Below are 20173 nucleotides of genomic sequence, written 5' to 3' on the forward strand. Positions count from 1 at the left end.
TCCCATGGTGATGAGACACAGCCCGAAAAAGGGAACTACAGGAGCCAAAACCCTGAGGGAATAAAAATGTGCTCCCTCTTCAGTGGTTGCTTCCATAACAAGAGTAGTGTCCAATTCTCCTCTCACTGTTTTTTCTTTTGTCCTGGGAATTGACTGTGGATGCAGATGAAGTTGCTGAAGTATACAGAAGAGCAGGGTAATACGGAGTTGGAGGACCAAAATGAGGAGCTCTAGGGAACTGGAAAGACCAGAAAGATTGTGGAAAGAGAAGAACTCAGAAAAGCAACCTCATAAAGTTGATTATGACCTCTTGGGTCCACTTCTAAGCTGTGAATCTGATCTGATCCTATTTCACATGCCAAAAATTTTAGGAGCTGAAATAATGATATGCTACTACACAGGTCCAAGACTGACTACAGGGTGGCACACATATGAGGTAGATCCAAATAGCACTGCAAAAAGCACTGCGAAGAATTTGAAAACTGATTTGGAACTGACATTGGAACTATAGCCTACGGAAGGAAGATTGGGACTTGTGACCTGAACTCAACCAATTCAACTGCCTGCTTAAACAAAAATATCAACATTCTCCATAGGATTTAAACAAGACCCAAAGTCTCATAATATTCAAAATGTCCAGGATACAATGCAAAATTACAAAACAAATAACCAGGAAAATCTCAACTCTTATGGGAAAAGAAAATGAACTGATGCAATGCCAACATGACACAGATATTGGAATAATCTTACAGCAAGCAGTTGTGAGCACTCCTGAAAACAAAGGGAAAATAGAAATGCTCAGCAAAGAAAGAGAATATTGTACTAATTGGGGTTCTCCAGAGAAACAGAATCAAGAGGAAACTTCATTCTCCTATTCTCTCTCTCTCTCTTCCATCTCTCACTATTTAGTAAGAGATGTATTATAAGATATTGGCTCATCAGTTATAGAGGCTGAAAAGTCTGACAATCTGTTGCCTGTAAATCGGAGACTAAAAAAATCTGATGGTGTAGTTCTAAGGGATAAAGAGGAATATTACATAAGAATAAAAAGGTCAATTCAACACACAAAAAAACCCCATAACATTCCTAAATGAGTATGCACCCAACAAAATAGAATGGCAAAATACATAAAGCAAGAACTGACAGAACTGAAAGAATAGACAAATCCACAATAATAATTGGAGACATCAACACTCCTCTCTCATAATAGAAAGTAATAAATAGAACTAGCACAGAAAAGGGGCACCTGGGTGGCTCAGTCGTTAAGCGTCTGCCTTCGGCTCGGGTCATGATCCCAGGGTCCTGGGATCGAGTCCCACATGGGCTCCCTGCTCGGCAGGAGGCCTGCTTCTCCCTCTCCCACTCCCCCTGCTTGTGTTCCTGCTCTCGCTATCTCTCTCTGTCAAATAAATAAATAAAATCTAAAAAAAAAAAAAAAAAACTAGCACAGAAAAAAAAATCAGCAAGGCTACAAAAGATTTAACACCTTTAACCAAATAATCTAACTATAGACTCTACAGAACTCACTCCACCAACAATAGAATACATCTTTTAAAGTGTACATGGGACATACTTTAAGACATATCGTAACTTAGATCATAAAACAAACATTACAAATTTTTAAAAGTTAAAATCATACAAAGTATTTTTCTGGCCATAATGGAATTAAACAAGAAATCAACAATAGAAAGGTAATAGGAAGTCTTCAAGTACTTGGAAATTAATTGATATACTTCTAAATAACCCATGGGCCAAAAGTCTCAAGGAAAATTAGCAAATATTTTGAACTGAATAAAAATGTAACATATCAAAATTTGTGGAATGTAGAGGGAAATTTACAGCATTAAATGCTTTTTTAGGGAAAAAAAAAGTCTCTAATCAGTAATTTAAGCTTCTACCAGAAGCAACTAGAAAAAGAAGAGCAGTTCTTCCAGAGCAAGCCAAAGGAAGAAAACAATAAGGGTAAGAGCAGAAGTCAATAAAATAGAATACAGACATCAAAAAAAAAAAAAAAAAAAAAAAAGCTGGTTCTTTGAAAAAAAATCAGTATAATTGATAACCCCTTAAGCAAGACTGATCAAGAAAAAGAAGAAAAAATAAACTAATTATCAATATTAGGAATGAAGGAGAAGATATCATTACCACCTCAAGATAGAAAAACAATTATAAAAGAATGCTCTCAACAGTCTATGCACATAAATTTGACAACTTAGACAAAATTGTCCAATTGACCAATTATTCAAAACCCACAAACAACTAAAACTCACCCAAGATGAAATAGATAACTTGAATAGTCTTATAAGAAAATAAACCTGTCTATTTACAGATGACAAATTTGGAATGAGAGGCACACAGCAAGTCCTTGAAAATTCTGAAATCCCACTGGACATATGCTGTCAGAGCTTCCATTCAGGGCCCATGGACTTTTCTTGAGTAGAGCCTGGGTCTCTTCTATAGGTGTGGTTCTCATCAATCGTTCTCCTCCTTGGTTCTATCCTCAGGGAAGTCTTTCCTTTTCCATAGGAAATGGCCTGTGTTTGAAATTTTTTGAATAACTGAATAGTTTTTCCAGTCTGCTTCCTTCCCATAGAATGTTGGTGTCCAGATGCTTTTTCATTTTGAACTGACTCAGTCCCTTTTAATCCACACTGATGCTCTTTGGGTATTCTATGAATCTAACTGAAACTTACTCTGCGTCCCCAATGACACATCAATAATTCTTTTTCAGAAATATGTTTCTCTACTTTGCATGGAATGACAAAGTGCCATGGAACAACACCCTTAACATTCCTAGAAATATATTTTGTCTAGTTGAACTGGGGGCCTACTAGGTACCACCTTCAATCTTTCTGAGCTCTTAATGAAGGCTTTTATAGACAACACCTCTGATTTGATTTTCTCGCTAAGGCTGTTTCTTACTTTGAGAATTTGTTGGCTAAAGAAAAAAGCCCTGGCTGGAGAGATCAGAAAGGTAAAACCTTTCTATGTTCCTCAACTCAGCAAGACTTGGATACATATTTCTTCTAAATTTTGTTTGCCAACCTAACTATCCTTTCTTAATTTTTCTCTTTTCATATCTTATCACACACAAAGAAGTCAACTCCATCATTCTGTTGGAAATCTCCTTAAGCTAGATCCACAAGTTCATTCGGTACAAATTTTCTAACTTCCATTTTACTACAGGGACAGTCATGAAATTGTTTTATGATGAAAAGACACAGATCACTATTTTTCAAACTTCCAATAGCAGTTTCCCCAACATTTTTTCAGGATCCATTAAAATTTGTCTGCCATTCCTCCAGCTTTGGCAAGCAGCTTACTTGCCACTTTTTACCAGCCTATATATCCACTGCCTAGTCTCAAAGCCTAAGTCATATATTTTAGGTTTTTCTTAAAGTAAAAACCCTCTTCATACTAATATATACTAATTTCTGAATGTGTTATCTGTAACTTTAAAACGACCCACCTTAAAACGCTAGAATTTCAAACAATAATTATTTCTCATGATTCAGTAGGTTGGGTGAGGGGTTCTTCTACTGGTCTTGCCTATGCTCCCTCATGTGACTGTATTCAGCTGGGCTGACTAAGATCTGGCTTAGATAGAATGGCTAGGTCTCTTTCTTCATGTGTTCTCTCATCCTTAAAGATGCTGACCTTTCTTTACATGATAGAGGTTGGCAACATTGCCAATAAGTGAGACATAGCTTTTTGATTATGTTTGTATATTTCCCATCAGCCAAAGTATGTGATAGGCCAAGCCGGAGTCAATGTGGGAAGAGACCTCACAAGGTCATGAATGCCAAGAATCATGATTCACCAGGACTCACTCATGTAACAACCTACCACAGGGATTTGTGTGGAGAAAGAACAGTTAGCACTTGATGTTTCAGTCCAGAAAATTCCTTCTGAAAACACATTGCAACAATTAGCAACAAAAAACTTTAGGTCCTGTGAGCCTCAACATTTAGCACATCCTTTTATATCAGAAGTTCCAAAGCATTCAATATTTCCCTTTATAGAAGACAAGGTATTTTAATTGATAAAACATTTTCTGTAATAACACCCTTGTCAACAACAGAGAGGGATATACTCTGACCAGTTCCATATACATATCCAATTTACAAAGTATGAGACCCAAATGAATGATGAGGAAAGCAAATCCATTGCTCCTGGAACCTCTAATGACAGCAATGCCAAAGAGAACATGAAAAACCAGTTGTTGTTGTTTTTTCCAGAGACCCTAATATACTGTAGGATTCAGAGCTTGAAAAGGTTATCAAAATGCAAATCTGAAAGTTATGGAAATCATGTCTTTAAGATTTTCATGTTTCTTATCATTTCTAGTTGTCTGGGCTCCCTTTATCAGCCACGGTGAGGCATTTTTCCTTGATGTTTCACTGTTGTGGTTTGTCTAATTTGCAACAATACTCATGTCTAACACACTGTGCAATTAAATAATTGAAATATTAATTATATTGGTGGTATAAATTTCAGAAAACAAGTGGAGAAAATTATTTTGTCTTTTACCAATATATTTCAGAATCTTTATTTGCAATAATTTCTCTATAAACTCTATTGATTCTGTATAATAAGATATCCTTAATTCTAGGATATTTCACTACTGTTCATTTGCTTAAGAAAATCAGTATTCAAAAATTATCTCAGGATCATTGTATGAATAACAAGATTTGAATTATACCATTTTTTAAAAATCTGACCTTATTTTTCACCTCATGTTATATACTTTTACCTTATTTTTTCCAAAGTAATAGCTGAACTTAGCCATAAATGAATTACTCGTTACTGTTTTTTTAATCTTCTCATAAAATTCCTTCCTTCTCTTTCAATGTGTTTAAAGGGGAAAGATGTATTAATGTTCATTTGCACATACTTGATTTAATTCATGGTTTTTGATGCAATTAAATTACTTTTAACACCCAGTTTTTGTTTTTGTTAGCAGAGCTTCATTTGAGTTATGCCATTTAAAATATGAATAATAGAATAAGGTTGTTCCCTATTTGAACATTTGGGTATTACTACTTTGTTAGTGAAGAGGTAGCTCAAATATAAAATCAGAATTATTGATTAGATTATGTTTTAAGATAAGAGCAAGATGTAATTTTAGCACGATAAAAAAACACCTGATAATCTAGGCATTAACAAAAATATTTATATGCTTGAGTTAAAAGAATAGGTAATTTAGTTAAAGCATAATGTGCTAAGTTGATACAGTATGTAAGAATTTTCAAAAACATTCTCAAATGAAATGCTTCTATCACTGTAATTATACCAATGATATACATTTAAGTTTTATCTAATTTGGCTTGTGACAAGTTTGCTTCCAGGCATGAGCTGGAATGTTGCAGAGTAGTGGAAGTTTCTTTTTTTTTTTAAGATTTTATTTATTTATTTGACAGAGAGAGACACAGCGAGAGAGGGAACACAAGCAGGGGGAGCGGGAAAGGGAGAAGCAGGCTTCCCGGTGAGCAGGGAGCCCAATGCAGGGCTCAATGCGGGGCTCAATGCGGGACTCAATGTGGGGCTCGATGCGGGGCTCGATCCCAGGACCCTGGGATCATGACCTGAGCCAAAGGCAGACACTTAACTGAGCTACCCAGGTGCCCCGTAGTGGAAGTGTCTGATAGCATATACAAGATGACAAGGGAATTACTTGGAGGAACACTAGGGCATTACTATTTCTTGAACCCCAGTTATGTGCCAGGTATCCTTTGCAGAATGCATTTTCTGATTTATTTCTTACAACAAAGCCACTGGTAGATGCTATTAAATCCATTTCACTGTTAAGGAAATTAACATATATCAAATTCAGACTCAGATTTGGTGTTGTATAAGTGTGATGTGATTGATCTCCAGTAAGAGAAGAGAGAAAAAGAAGTCAGGAGATGGGGGTTTAATCTCAATGCTGTATAACATACATGCTTTAGGAAAGACATCCGAATTCCTATACTGTAATACTCTTACCTGAAATTTTAATTCCAACATATCCGGTTTTAGAAGAGTATTGTATTCCTGTCTATAGGACATACATTTTGAATTCTTCTTTTAATCCTCATGACTTTGTGCCACCCTCTCGCTCAGGATCTGTAGTAAGCCATAAGCTCCATGCCCTTTACTGAATCCCCATGATTAGGGGTATGAAATAGTTTTTATCAGTATAAAGCCAATTGGCTCAACTCACAAATTAGTCTAATAATACCCTAATCAACTAAATTCATCTGCCCCAATTTCATACTTTATAGTGAGAGCAGAAAGGATACAACTTAATATCCTAAATATCATAATTTGAGTCCGGGAACAATACCAACTTGTCACCCTCAAAGCCCAGCTGAAGGTGAAACTGGAGAGTACACTGAAGTTATGCAGCAGCTGAATAGCACAAGAAATGAAAAGAGCAGGAAAAGCTGAAGGCGACACTTCGTGCGTTATACTTGACACTGCTCTATTTTATTTCAAGCTTTGGAGAATGCTGTGTGCTCTATTTGCCAGGCAGAAGATGAGCTGAGAATGGTTAGTTCTTTCACTAGTGTGATAAACCTGATTACCAAAAATGTGAGGTCAGGAGAGGATTTCTTAGATTTCAATAATAAAACCAGACTTAAGGCTGTCAAAAGTAGTGACTGGTTAATTTCCATAAAATTTAACTTTTCAGAAGTCTTATTTACTATATGTAGTATTCCACAGAAGACTCATCAGTTTGCCAATTTCAATAAAAGTTTTAGAATCAAATAAATGTGGTATCTCCCCGTCTCCATACTTTTATATTCCTACTTAGCATAGGAACTATATATTTTGCTTTGATTTCATAGAAGTTAATTTCAGGCCCTCTTTTCATCAAAGGCAATTTCAGCTTTCCAGATGCTGGCTAATACTTACTTTAGAAAGGAAAAAAATATATATAGAGAGAGAGAGACTTGGAAGCCAATGCACTTCCCTTTTTTATGGGTTGCTTTATCAAATACTAAAGAACAAACAGAGGATACATTGTTTCAACAACTAAATCCCAATAATGGTAGGGTATCAGTTCAGATTTCGGCAGTTATACTTGCATCTATGCTATCAAAGCCCCTGGAATACTTTTTAAGGAATCTCTTTTGCTTTAAGCTGTGCATCAGTAGCTACCTTGGGTCAACGAGAACCATACAAAGGAGGGTCTAGGATTACGTCTACAGTGTCAGGCTTTTATCAGATTTACACGTTGGTGATGATGAATTTCGTATATTGGGTGTAAGGAGCACATTTCTCTCTGAGTACAGACTCCAATACAAGCCCAGTTAGACATCTGAATGGAGGCTGCATGAGACTGTGGGAAAGGCAGGGAAAATTCATCATCACAGCCTGAAAAGCCCACAGCATTATCAGACAGGATAAAAATGTGAAATCTTACCATAGGCTGTTTATTAGAAACACATCTAAAATTTACATATACTCACAGAACAGTTTTCAGTAGAAGAAAAGGGGGGGGAAGGTATACCCGTCAAACATTATGCAAAGATGTCAGACAAAATTAACTTTAAAGAAAAGAGCATTACTTGATATTCTCCAAGAAGACAAAATTTTAAAAATGAAGTAATGGAATGTTTCAAGTGTCCCCTGTGAGCTGGGATTCTTTTCATTTTTATCCTATTTTGTAAAGGCAAATGGACTTTTTTGTGTGTGCTTTCTAAGTGGAATTAATTCCTAGTAGTAAGTTTATAGTGCATCTTGTCAGAAACATTGATACTTCATATGAATTCCTTTACATTAATTTAGATCATCAAGTCTCAGTGGTCCCACATTCTTTCTCAATTTTCAGCACATAAATTATCAACATCACTCAAAATCTTAGTTTCCTTCTGCTATGTAATATGCCAGAGTGGCATGGGCCCAAGGAATAAAATCTTATTCTAATTGCCTAAATGTTTACAGGATTAGTCAGTTCAATATGCCATCAAATATTTAGGGAGACTGTTTTGTAACAAATACAAACATTTGTTTTATAGTATTGTGTTAAGCATTTTTTTAAAGAAAGAAAATAAACTTGGACATTGAATCAGCAACACCATTAGTATAAGATAGCTAGTTGTTGCACTCTGTACTATTTCATGAGCCTAGGGAATTTAGAATATTCTGATATGGCTCATGCTGAGGACTCCAGAGTTAGTTTTCTATTTTGTCATATAACAAATAAACAACCTGCGGTGATAACACGGTTTTGAGCCCAAGGTAGTCAAAGCTATGAGAGTCAGCTCCAAAGAACTACTGTCTCGCAGATTCTGGGAAATTCAAATTTAAATGAATGCATCATCTCCAAATCCACTCCTTGGAGACATATGATGATGATGATGATGATGATGATGATGATGATGATGATGATGATTTTTTTTTTGTTATCAGGTAAGACTCACAAGATTGGGGCAACATCAAGATAATGAAACACTGCTTTTGAAAAAAGGAATACCTAAAACATTAGCCGTAACTCTTATCACCCTTACATTATATTTGTGAAATTCAAACTATTTTTGCTCAGAGATGGTTCTATAAATCAAGTTTCTTTTGTTTTTAGTGATGTTCCTTTTTATATGTTGTTTATGTATGACCAACAATGAGATGAGATGTAAGGAAGTTGTTTTCTCTTATTGCCCTGAGACCAACTCGGCTTAAATGTAGAGATATTTTCCAGATTTAGAAATGCTTAGAAGTGAACTATAAAAGCAGGAGGCCTGGGAGTAAGAGCAATTATATTTTCTTCTTTCATCAAAACCAAATTTAAAATGTTCATTTGGATTTTACTATAGAACTGTGCTAGTCAGATTTATAGTAAAATACAATGCTAAGACCAACTGTGGCAGTGATTTATACAGATTTATTATAGATTATAAAAAAATAAAAATGCTATTGAAGTTTTGCTATATTTACAATGCTACGTTTATATACACGCAAATACACCTCAATATTAATGATAAAATCTTATGGTTTTAAAGAGGCACAATTTCCTCCTACCCACCCATTTCCGTATATTCACAACCGTAAGTTTTCATAAGCAATGTTTAGATTTGTGAAGGAAAAAAATGAATATTCCCAACACCTAACCTCTTTCCTTTCTTCCTTTCCAGCTTTGGGAGACACAAAAGCACATAAACTTTCATGCACAAATTAAGGTTTGTAAGACCTATGATTCATATTCACACATATCCAATGGGTTGGCTGCAATAGGTCAGAAGAATTTTGAGCAAAGCAATGTACTTGCATTTTAAAACACTGAATAAGTGATCCTCTGCAGACGCACATACACCCATGATATGAGAAACATGTTTCTTAAAAGTAGCATTTTAACTATCCTGTAAAACCCTAAGAATGAATCACTGATGAATACTTTTACACTGCAACTGTTGGTCATGATTAATCAATAAAGTCTCCCGTCTAGCCAAAAACCAAAAAAAAAAAAAAAGAACAAGATGGAAATAATATAAGCTAGTGATTGTGAAACAAGAAGGAATTCAAGATATGTAAATATCTTGAATGTTAACACATGAAGATAATGATTATAAGAAGATACCTGAACCCACCCATATTATTGAATAGCTCTTAAAATTATGTAGCCCTGACTTCATGGGTACCTGAGAATTTGGCCTGTTCCCAAGAAAGTACTTGAGCCATAATCTTTTATAGCAGAAAAGCAGAGAAAAACACTTCCAAGTGGGTATCTGTACTCCAATTTGCCAATAAGACTTTTCCTCTGTGACTATTTATCTTCTTAATTTCTCGATCAAACCTAAAAATAAAATCAATTCTCATCTTTTTGATATTGCTAAATGATTTAAAATTTGCAGGACGCGAATACTAATAGATCTGAAATGCTTATAAATAATCATCTTTTGGATAGAGGTAACAGCACACAGTCTTCTAAGGACTTGTTTTGGTTTCAGGGCTTTGAAAAGAAAAGACTGTGGACCAGTAGGTGTTTCCACACCATTTTCTCAAGTTTCCTTGACTATGAACCTTCAGCCTGATAAGGCCCGGCACCTCTTCCTCATCAGTTTTATTCTGCAACGTGGCGACAACATGGTTTCAAGGGTAATTTCCAATTACACCAGATCTGTAAATTGTGAGTCATTGAGATTATACAAAATGGGATTTGGCTTCTCTTCAAGTTTCACATTCATCCCATAATCGGGATATGAAGCATCCCATACAGAGGAAGTAGCATCCAAAGGAAGGAACGTGCTTAAATAATACGCACTACCCAATTTTACAGCTGTCCTTTTATATTCAAATGATATTAAGCACACTGTCATGTTAGGTTGGAAACATTTTAGATCTAAAAATATACTGTTGAAACAAATGACATAGTGAGAAACAAGACCAAAATCTATTTTTATAAAATACAGTCTATAATTTCAGATACAAAAATGCTACATACAACCATACTTAGATATCTTCTAAATTATAATCTGAGATTTATATTTTTTAAAGTTATCTCTGGTGAATTTCAAATTTAGTATTTTTACAGAGTTTAAATCTCTATATTGAATCTTTATGTTTCTTTTTAAAACTGGAACTGAGCAAAAATATAATTCTAAAACAAGATTCCTGACTTCAGAGAACTGTGTTTTCAGATAACTTTTCTCCTTAAATCATTAGAACCAATTTCCTTAATATTATACTTCCTCTTTTTGACTGAGCACTGAGTAGAAAAATTCATGATTTGGACTTCATTTTGATTTTCTTCTGGTTTTTGGACTCCTTTATGCTATTTTGACATCACTATTATATTTTATCATACCTTCTCTCAAAACAAGTTGCTCATTGTATGTTGCTTTCAAGTATGTTATTGAAATATAACTTAAAGGAAGAAATTAAGCTTCTTGCTTCAATTTTCCTTAAGCATCAGTGATCATTTCAATCATAACAATTGCCAGATTTGTATTTTCTTTTTTCTTTTTTTTTAAGATTTTATTTATTTATTTGACAGAGAGAGACACAGTGAGAGCAGGATCACAAGCAGGGGGAGTAGGAGAGGGAGAAGCAGGCTTCCCCGCGGAGCAGGGAGCCCGATGCGGGGCTCGATCCCAGGACCCTGGGATCATGACCTGAGCCGAAGGCAGAGGCTTAACGACTGAGCCACCCAGGTGCCCCTTTCTTTTTTTTTTTTTTAAGATTTTATTTATTTATTTGACAGAGAGATAGACAGAAGAGCACAAGCAGAGGGAGTGGCAGAGGGAGAGGGAGAAGCAGGCTCTGCACTGAGCAGGGAACCCGATGCGGGACTCGATCCCAGGACCCTGAGATCATGACCTGAGCCGAAGGCAGACACTTAATCATCTGAGCCACCCAGGCGCCCGCCAGATTTGTATTTTCTATTCTGGATTCCTAATTATATAGGACGATTGAGGGTAATTCAAAGTGTTTCAGAATCACCTACTGCCAAGATTCTGGAAAATGTCTTTTGCAAAACAGAATGTTAATGCTCCGAGGACTCTATTATATCTGCACCAACATGTTCTGTGCACTTTTATGGAATGAGAAGGTAAAGGGCTAGGTTCATCATAACTACTATTGTAATGTCACTATGTGCTGACACTCTGTCAGTCAGCAAATACTGAGAACCTATTTTGTTTCAATTTTTAGTTATATGTATTTGAATATTGTTAATTTCTAAAGATAACTAGAATAAACTCAGGAGGATCAGTTAGATATATATTTAAGTGTATGGTCTTATACAGATCTTACAAAAGTATTGCAGACCATGAATGTCTTCATCTAAATGATTAAAGGAAATAATGTTTCTTAAGAATTGTCTAAAATGAGAATAATTCAATAGATGCTTTAGTTCTTAAATACCTCTTTATTTTAAACTGAACTGTTGTAGGGAGCTGTAAGTAAAATCAACTTTTGGTCTGTTTCACAAAATAGCAAGTTTTATCCTGTTATCATGCTTGATACTTTAAAAACTCTTAACCTTATCCTCATCTGCAATGAAATATTTTGGTATATTAATTTCTTTCTGGTAGTAGTAGTCAGTTGTAATAACCAGCATGTGCATGCATGCACACACACATAGACACACACACAAAGATGACAATAAAATAAAAAGGCCTAATAAAGAGTATGTTAATAAACTTCATTACAGAGAGGTGGCCAAGAAGGAAAGCCATGACTCCTTTTTCCATTTTATGAAACAGGGCACAAGCAGTATTTTGCAAGGCTACAAAGTTTTCTTTTCCATTTGTACCATTTTTTGGTAGAAGTAGGACTTTCTTTCTTTCTTTTTGTCTTTCTTTCTTTCTCCTTTCTTTTCTTTTCTTTCTTTTTTTTTTGCATAAGCATCTACAAACTCTAAAGGTAGGCAAATAAGTACTATGAGACCAGTGAATTACTTTTAGCTACTTCTGCTATGCTAATCAGGTGAGAGAAATCTGGGTTTCATATTAGGAGCCCTTCTAAATGGTTTAATTCCTTTACAGCTACCATTAGCTGTCAGCTTCAGCGTGGATATTGTCCATGTGCACTTTGAGGTAGTCATTCCTTGTAAACTTCTTATGGCAAAACTGGCATTCTGCCAGTGGACGATTGGGATTGTGAGTCATCTTGTGTCGGATCAGCATTTTCTTTAGGCTAAAAGCCAAGTCACAAACCTAGAAAAGACGCAAAGATACCAATCATATTATACTGAAAAACCTGAAGATATGCCAATTTATCATTTATACAATATACATTATGCATAGTCCTATTATCAAGTATGTACGGATGGGCATAAGAACAAAAATTGCTTGAAATAAATGGAATTTAACATCCCAACTAAAGGGTAAAGAAAATTAATTATAGTTCCCAAAAGCTGCATTTAATGTGTGTGTCCTTTACATCCTAGCCACCCTCCTTCCCCCTCCACTACTGTATTTAAACATGTCTAGAGAAACAACTCCTGGGGAACAGTATCTTTCTTCCCATGATGGAGTGTATTGACAATTTTATATTAAACCTCTTAAACAAAATGCCTAATGGCCCAGAGGGCATCTCTCCATATGACATAAATAGCACAAGACATGTCTCACCAGTGATCCCTTCAATTTAGTCCCATTTATGAAGTAAAAGGTTAATACTGCTTTAAGCATCCTAAGTGGAAGTTTTTTACCCACAATTCCAATTCTTTATTTCTTATTATATACACTCATTTAACTAAGGCATCCAGTGTTTACTTCATATAAGCTCTGCCACATCGCCATCTGGCCCAACAGACGTTAACAGTCCAATAATTAAAAATATTATATTACCACAGAAGATTTAAGGTTTTCCTGCCTCGGTACTTTCCCACTTCTCTTGATGTATCTTCCTCTTACTAACTCCTTGGGGAAGTTATGATCTGTCTGTATATGATCTGTCTGCCAGAAGTCCTCTGTTAATTGCTTTCATAGTAGCTTTTACTTTTCCTTTATAACACTTACCCCGAATGTAATTAATTATTAGGTGATTTTTTTATGTCTGTCTCCTTACTGGTCTAAGAAACATTAGGGCAAGAGTAGTCATTCCATAAATATTTGTTGACTTAAAGAAAGGTAGATAAGATATTTGATAGCTAGGTAAGTCTTTTGAGCAATTAAGTACACCAAAGGCTATGGAATAATTCCAGAGAAATCAAAGAAGGTAACTATAGAGATTATTTTCAAATAAAAGAAACTCTAAGTTTCCAAATTGTCTTTATAAGTGTAATCAAAATTTGTTATCATAACATAGAATTATAATGTATCCCCTATTTTCTATTTTCCTGGCTCCTTCTCTAAACCCCACGTAATGAATAGATACCAAATTCCTCATTGGCTTCCCACTGAAAGTAGATTCGAAATAAATTCCTTACCATGGTTAAAAGGCCCATCAATTTGCTCTCCAACTTCACTTGCATCCCTTCTTTCTCATGATGCTCCAGCTCCACCTGCCTTCTTACCTCCCCTAATACCCAGACTCATTCCCACCTACAGGCCTTGATTTATACTGTTCCCTGAGCCTGGAATGTTCTCTTCCCCATGGCTGACTCTTTCTCATCTTTTAGGTTACTTAGAGTTACCTTCTCAGAGACTTCTTCCTTAAGTATTCTTTTATGCCTCCCCCTCCTTTTTTAAAATTGCTCTCAGTCTTTATCATAGAATGCAATTCAAGTTTATTTGTTCAATGTCTATACCCCACAGGAATGTGAGTTCTGTGAGCACAGGGGACATAATGTCTTGTTCACTGTCTCATTTCAGTGCTTGGCACAGGAACTAGGTTGAAGGGCTAACAGCTTTCATTATGTGCCAGGAACCACTCTTTGCAATTCATAAACATTAACTTGTGCAATCCTCACCTCACCCTTTTAGGTAGATACTAGTACTATGAGCTCCATTTTACAGAAGGAAACTGACACATTCACTTCAGTGTCTCAAGCAGGTTGTCCAAGGTCACAGAACTAGGAAGTGGTTTCCAGGATTTAAACCTATGCAGTCTGGGTTTAGGGTCTTTACAACCGCAAGGACAGACTATTATTAAAGGCTCAAACTTCAAACAAAGATATGTGAGCTGACTGTACTTCTTCCATTTGTCTGGCTGACACCATTTTTAAGGAATAAAAACCTCTTTGAAAAAAATAAAGGAGGTTCTCAGACAGTTCAGCTCACCAGTGTGTTGTGAGGGATACAAGTCAAGTTCATTTACATGGTCACCATGGGAAAATTACAGCAGCAGCAAGCTGGAGAAATGAAAAGGAAGTTGAGAAAGATGCTGAAGTCATTGATAATGGCTCTGAGTTAAGGAATCCTAGAAGCTCCACATAGGAGCTGGGAGGAGAACATCCCAATGGATTTTTGAATGAGGGCCGGGTAGAGAATTAAATGTCAGTAGAGGATAGCTGATGTCACAGTTGTAAAAGTGACTACCTACATGTTAAAAGCTATATTTTCATGAACTTAAGTGTAGTCATTAAGAGACTTCAAACTGATGTTCTGTATAAATCAGTAAAATGCAAGGACATTCATGGTCATTTTAAAATTAAGGGAGAGCAAGAAAGAATTCAAATAGTGCAACAGGGATGCTTCCTTTTCTTTATTTCCACCTAAATTTCTTAGCCAACCCTTCCACCTACTCCAAATTAGTATTAGTTCACCTGCCAAAGAATAGGAAAATATTTATTCTTTCTCTAGGCTAGCAGTAAACTGATTTTGTTTTAAAATGAAGTGAAAAAACACATTTACTGAAGTACCTTGAGGGATAATATTAAAATTCTATACAAACATCTTCAGTTAATATTTATCAATCACATACAATGTGCCTTGTGCCACTTCAGTTAGAAACAGAATGACAAAGAGCACTCTGTCCTGCCCTGTGGAGCCCCCAGTCCTAAAGAGAAATATTTTCAATGCCATGAACATAACGCTAGGAGAAGCAACAGAGGAGAGCACAATCAAGTCTTCCTGGATGTATGGGGGCTATCATGTCGTAAGGTGGGGAATGATATCCCAGGGAGAGGGAAGAGAACGTGCAAATGTACAGGGATGTGATGAGCAAGGTTCATGTGGGGAGGTGAAAACAGTTCACCAAGGCTGAAGAAATAGATTATTAGAGCAATAAATTGATATAAATAAATAAGAGAAATAACTTCACAAAGAAGTTAGAGTTGAAGGCTGGAGCCAGACCCTGGAGATCCTGGTAATTATAATAAGACACTGGAAGTATCTTCTGCAAGTGGTGGGGATTCATTAAAGGATTCTAAATAGAGACTAAAACTAAAATATCATTTAGTCACCAAGGTCAAGAGTATGAAACTGGAGTCAGCATGGTCAATACTATTATTCCACTCTAAGCCAGAAATGATTTGGATATGAACTAAGACAGCACTTACTAATTCATCGATTCATGCTTTTAAAAATATTCACTAAATATTTCTTATTTTGGATGTTCTAGGCCTGGGGACACAGCAATGAACAATAAAGAAAAAAAACTCTGTTGTCATGGAACTTAGAATCGATGATAAATAAACAAACAAACATGTAATATTTCAGGTGGATGCATAAAGGAGAAGAATACGGGCTGAGGGTTAAGAAAGTAATGGAAATAAGAAAGAGAAGAATTCAAGCAGAGAATTGAAATAAGTACAGGAGAAGACCATAAAGATACTTGAGAATGGTGTCCCAGGCCAGGGAAGCAGGCACCGTACCCCACCCCCCAACAAAAAAACCTATTTATTGGAATATACTTAGTGTGTCTGAAAAACAGCAAAGAAATGATGTGGCCAGAGTGAGGTGGATGGTGGTGGTGAAGTTAGAGAGAGCAGTTGGGGTAGGAGGATGGGGGTGCAGATCCCTATGGACTTTCAGACCATGGTAAAACCTTGGTTTTCACTCTAAATGGGATGGACAGTCATTGGAGGGTTTCAGCAAATGAGTGAAATATAATACATATACAATCTATATCTAAAATATATAAAATCTGACTCAGGTTCTAGAAAGATCACTCTGGGTGGCAAGCTTAGGACTGGGAGGAGCAAAGATCAAAGACAGATAAATTAAGAAACGACTGCATTACTGCAGGGGACTAAGATGGTAGCTGGGGAGATGTTAAAAGTGTTCATATTCTCAACTTATTTTAAATGTAGAGCCAATTGGATTTGCTACTGGGATGGAGGTCAGGGGTGAGAAAAAGAGAGGAGTAAAGGTGGCAATGGAAATTTAGAGAAGAAAATAAGTTTGAGAAATATATAGAAGGAAAGACTGTCAGGAATTACTGGGACTGAATGAGAGCTACTTGGGTTGGAACCCTAGGATCCTGACTTGGCCAGTTTTAAGTGGTAGAGAAGAGGCAAGTCACTCAATTTCCGTGAGCCTCAGTTGCTTCACAGAGGTGGAAATAATACCTGGGTATTTCTGGGGTGTAGTGAAGATCAGAGAGAATATATATAAACTGAGTCACTGTGTCTTTCCCACAATAGAAGCTCAACTAGATGATGGTCATGGAAAAATGTCTGGCACGAGGCTCAGAGCTTTGGTTTGGGTTATTTGGAGATGGTGGAACCCTCAGAGAGATGTACAGGTAAAGGGAACATGCTGAGTGACTGAGAAGGCTGGAGAGATACTGATTTCAGTCTGGAATATAGGAGAGAAGTCTTACAGGCAGCTTCAAAATATCTGCCTAGAGTTCAAAAGAGAAATCTAGGCAGGAGAAAGAGAGATTTGGAAGTCATCACCATAGGGATAGTAGCAAAGATACTAGAAGCTCAATAGCTATGGCATGCCAGGGGAACTGCAAGGCATGGAATGACTGCGCCGAAGGGGTAAGTGTTGATGAGTGAAGTGGCATTTGAGAAAAATTATAAAGAACTGAGATCAACATATATCAGTTTTTTCTTGACAATTTTGCTCAAACGCGACTCAAATGTCATCTGTGTGTGTGTGTGTGTGTGTGTGTGTGTGTGTGTGTGAGAATGCCAGGCAGTGTGAACAAGAGATAGAGAGGACTTTCCAGGCAGAGGATTAGTGCATGAAGCCACACGGAACAAGAGACAGAGATGCAGAACAGCATCACTGCTTTAGGAGACTCAGTGTTGGTACAAATAAAATGCAGACTACTGACAGATAAGAGATTATTAAGATTTTAATAATAAGAACTGACAAAAACCAGAATAACTTTTCAGTCAAGTAAGAAGGTGGATTTTACCCTATGGGTTGTGAGACATTATCACAGAGAAGCACGTGATTAGGTTTACTTTGAGACAATCACACTGGGATGTAAATACTGACCCCCAAGAATTTAAAAGGATTTTAAGAGAATACTATGCACTGTATGCCAACGAATTAGATTACATAGATGAAACGAACAAGTTCCTAGAAGCACACAAATAACCAAAACTGATTCAAGAAGAAATAGAAAAACTCCAGAGACCAGGAACAAGAGATTGTATCAAAAAAAAAAAAAAAAAACCCAAAAAAACCCCAAAAAACCAAAAAACAAACACTCACACACACACACACACACACAACTTCCCAACAAAGAAAAGTCTGAAACCAGACAGTTTCACTGATAAATTCCACCAAACATTTAAAGATGAATTAACATTAATCCCCTCAAATTCTCCCAAAAAACAAAGACGAGGGAATACTTCCTAACTTATTCTGTGAGGCCAGCATTACCTTAATACCAGAGCCAGACAAAAATATTACAAGAAAACTCTAGGCCAATATCCCCTTTGAATATAGATGCAAAAATCTTCAAACAAAAAACAGAAACTCTAATAAGCCAAATTCAAAGGCATATTAAAAGGATTACAAGTTATGACCAAATGAGATTTATCCAGACTGCAATGGTAGTTCAACATATGAAAATCAAACAATGTAATACACCACATTAACAGAACAAAAGATAAAAAAAATTATCATCTCAGTTGATGAAGGAAAGCTTTTGACAAAATCCAACACTCTGTCTTGATAAAAATACCGAAAACTAGGATAGAAGGGGGCTTCCTCAACATAATAAAGGGCATTTATAAAAAACTCACAGCTAACATCACATTGAATGGTGAAAAACTGAAAAATAATGCAAAAAAATGGACCCCTAGTTCACACTATATTCAAAAAATTAAAACAGATCAAAGACCTAAATGTAAGAGCTAAAACTATCAAACTCTTAGAAAAAAACAGGAGAGTAAATCTTCATGACCTTGAAATTGACAATTCTTAGATCTGACACCAAAAGCATGTTAAGAAAAGGGAAAGAAAAAAAACCCCAGATAAATTAGATTTCAACATTGAAATGGTTTTTTTTTAAGATTTTATTTTTTTAAGTAATCTCTGCATCCAAAGTAGGGCTCAAACTTATAACAGCCAGATCAAGACATGCATGCTCTACCGACTGAGCCAGCCAGGCACCCCCAACATTGAAAAGTTTTGTGCATCAAAGGATATTATTAAAAAAGTGAAAAGATAACTTATGGAATGTAAGAAGATGTCTAGTATCTGGAATATCCAAAGAACTCTTACATTCAACAACAAAAAGACAAATAATAAAATTTTAAAATGGGAAGAAGACTTGAATAGATATTTCTCCAGAGAAGATACAAATGCCAACAAACGAGTATACAGAAAGATGCTCAATATTATTATTAATTATTATTAATTATTATTAATCCTTTGGGAACTTTAAATCAAAGCCACAATGAGATATCACTTCACATGCCCTAAGGTGACTATAATTTTAAGAACAATAATTACAAATGTTGACAAAGATGTGGAAAAATTGGTATTCTCTGGCATTGCCAGTGGGAATATAAAATGGTGCGGGTACTATGAAAAACAGTACAGCAGTTCCTTGAAAAATCAAACAGAATCACCATATGACACAGCAATTCTACTCATAAGTATATGCCCCAAAGAATTTAAAACAGGTAATTAAATACCTATATGCACATTCATTCGTCTGAGAGCAATTCACAAGAGCCAAAAGGGAGAAACAACCCAAATGTGCATCAATTATGAATAGATAAACAAACTGTGGTATATACATACAATGGAATATCATTCAGCATAAAAGAGAATGATGTACTGATACATGCTACAATGTAGATAAACCCTGAAAACATTATGCTAAGTAAAAGAAGCCAGTCACAAAGGTCACATCCTATATGATTCATTTACGTAAAATATCCAGAATAGGTAAATCTATTGAAATGAAAGAAGATTGGTAGTTGTCAGGGTCTGTGGAGAGTAGGGAATAACTCCTTAATGGGTATGGAATTTTATTTTGGGACATTAATGTCTGCACACGAGATAGAGGTGAGAGTTGCACAACATTGTTAATGTACTCAATGCCAATGAATTGTTCACTTTAAAATGACTGATTTTATGTTATGTGAATTTCATCTCAATTAAAAAAAAATACTATTACCTTGGTGGGGTGGAGAACACATACACTGGAGATTGAATGTAATAAAACACAGGGAGGGTGCAGGCTATGCACTGCTAGGGGAACTAGAAACTGAGAGGAAGTAATAGATTTGAGTGTTATTTAGGAAGGAGAAAGACTGGGAATGCGTGAGAAAGGATGAATTCTATCCAGAATGAGTAGGTTAAGAGGATAAGATTTTGGAACCAAGACAACCAGTTCTCTCTACTGAGCAGGCTGCATTTCAGAGAGGTTTGGGAGGCATTGGATCTCTACT

General features: G+C 36.0%; 1 protein-coding gene across 2 annotated transcripts in view; it reads right to left on the reverse strand.

Moving 5' to 3' along the window:
• Positions 1-4734: 4734 nt before the first annotated feature.
• PRDM5 (PR/SET domain 5) overlaps positions 4735-20173 on the reverse strand; it is a 203333-nt gene continuing 187894 nt past the window's right edge. The window contains exon 15 of one of the 2 annotated variants that reach the window (XM_045880502.3): positions 4735-12635. In XM_045880502.3, the coding sequence (XP_045736458.1) occupies positions 12471-12635 (165 nt within the window). In that variant the 3' untranslated portion in view covers positions 4735-12470. The remainder of the gene's footprint in view (positions 12636-20173) is intronic. The other variant, XM_045880501.3, reaches the window with a different exon arrangement.

This window comes from Mirounga angustirostris, unplaced genomic scaffold (assembly GCF_029215605.1).
Source record: "Mirounga angustirostris isolate CCGP_5_RB_7025 unplaced genomic scaffold, mMirAng1.0.hap1 SCAF_2, whole genome shotgun sequence".
In the NCBI taxonomy this organism is placed as follows: domain Eukaryota; kingdom Metazoa; phylum Chordata; class Mammalia; order Carnivora; family Phocidae; genus Mirounga; species Mirounga angustirostris.